This window comes from Mus pahari, chromosome 10 (assembly GCF_900095145.1).
Source record: "Mus pahari chromosome 10, PAHARI_EIJ_v1.1, whole genome shotgun sequence".
NCBI lineage: Eukaryota > Metazoa > Chordata > Mammalia > Rodentia > Muridae > Mus > Mus pahari.
In genome coordinates, this window is record NC_034599.1 from 103,902,022 (window position 1) to 103,903,641 (window position 1,620).

Below are 1,620 nucleotides of genomic sequence, written 5' to 3' on the forward strand. Positions count from 1 at the left end.
GATAGGGTTAGAAGATCTTTGCTGAGGGAATGCCTGCCACCGGGATAGGGTTAGAAGATCTTTGCTGAGGGAATGCCTGCCACCGGGATCTGCTTTGAGGTTCCAAAGCCCACGAGGCCCAGACTCTCACTCTGCCTGTGGGTCAGGATGTAGCTCTCAGCTTTCTTCAGCACTATGCTGCCATGCCTGTCACCATGCCCCCACCATGATGATAGTGGACTAAGCCTCTGATACTGTAAGCAAGCCCCCAGTTTTTATGACTTGTCATGGTAACGTCACACGGATATAGTAGTGTCTAAGTCAGCTTGGTTTCTTCTTTCTGGATGGCATTGCTATGTAACGTGGGATATGAGCCTAGGTACTCATACACATGCTCTTACCCACAAAGGCGGCCTTGAGGCCCTTTCAGGGAAAGTTTTGTTTTGTTTTGTTTTTGTTTTTCTGAGACAGGCTTTCTCTGTATAGCCCTGGCTGTCCTGGAACTCACTCTGTAGACCAGGCTGGCCTCGAACTCAGAAATCTGCCTGTCTCTGCCTCCCAAGTGCTGGGATTAAAGGCGAGTGCCACCACTGCCCGGCTTCAGGGAAATTTTAGTACCATGAAATAACACCTCAGTGAGAAAAAAAAAAAAATCAGTGGCTTTACCCATTTAAAAATAGACCAAAGAAATCTCAAGAGATTCAACAAATTCTGTTTGCTGATAGGTTATAGTGATTTTGTTTTCAGTTTCTTTCCTTTCTTCAGCTTCTACAATGGAACAAAGATGAGGGATTGATTCCTACAGACTTAAGTTAAATAATCTGACATCAATAGTGCCAGGACCTCTACCTCCCGCTCTTGGAAGTCACAAGGTAGAAAGATGAGAACCTGTGTCTCCAACGCAGCTGTTCCATTTTTCTTCCCTTTGACTTCTCCCTCTGTCCCTAGACCCAGCACCCCACCCTCTAGGACTGTGGCCTTTGAAGAGTTTAAGAATGAAAGAGGTAGTGAGATCAACCGCATCTTCAAAGAAAACAAATCCATCTTAAATGAACGGAAGAAAAGGGCCAGCGAGACAACCCAGCGCATCAACGCCATCAAGCAGGAGATTGATGAGACCAAAGATGCACTCAATTTCCAGAAATCACTGCGGGAGAAGCAAGGTAGATGTGAAGGGAAGATGGCCAGGGCAGTGAGGGACTCAAAGTCACCATGCTGTAAGTGTGGCAGCTGGGGCACTAAAGGACCAAGATTGAGGGTGGCAATAGAGTGCTGCAGGTACAAACCTATGTCATTTCACTAGGCTCTAGCAGCCCTCCCTGCCAGCTAACCTTTGCCAATGTGGCTACTTACCGTGGAGCCTTGTTCCCAATGTGTGCCCTGGCCTAAAGGAAACCTACTCCCCACCACCACCACCACCACACACACACACACACACACACACACACACACACACACAGGAGGCTCAGTAGAGAAAGCTAGGCAGTTCATTGTAAAGGTGGGTACCATCGACAGAGATAAAAAAAAAAAAAAGGCAGGTTATACCACAGGAATGCAAAGAAAGTTTTGGATTTTTTTTCCTTTTTCTTTCCTTCTTTCTTTTTTCTTTCTTTTTTCTGTTTCTCTCTCTCTTTCTTTCTT

At 46.1% G+C, this 1,620-nt stretch overlaps 1 protein-coding gene across 5 annotated transcripts in view; it reads left to right on the plus strand.

Moving 5' to 3' along the window:
- The window catches only part of Kif9 (kinesin family member 9), a 51,216-nt gene that overhangs the window by 42,752 nt on the left and 6,844 nt on the right, over positions 1-1,620 (plus strand). For all 5 annotated transcript variants that reach the window (XM_021207039.2, XM_029543294.1, XM_029543292.1 and 2 more), the window contains one exon: positions 928-1,142. In XM_021207039.2, the coding sequence (XP_021062698.1) occupies positions 928-1,142 (215 nt within the window). The remainder of the gene's footprint in view (positions 1-927; positions 1,143-1,620) is intronic.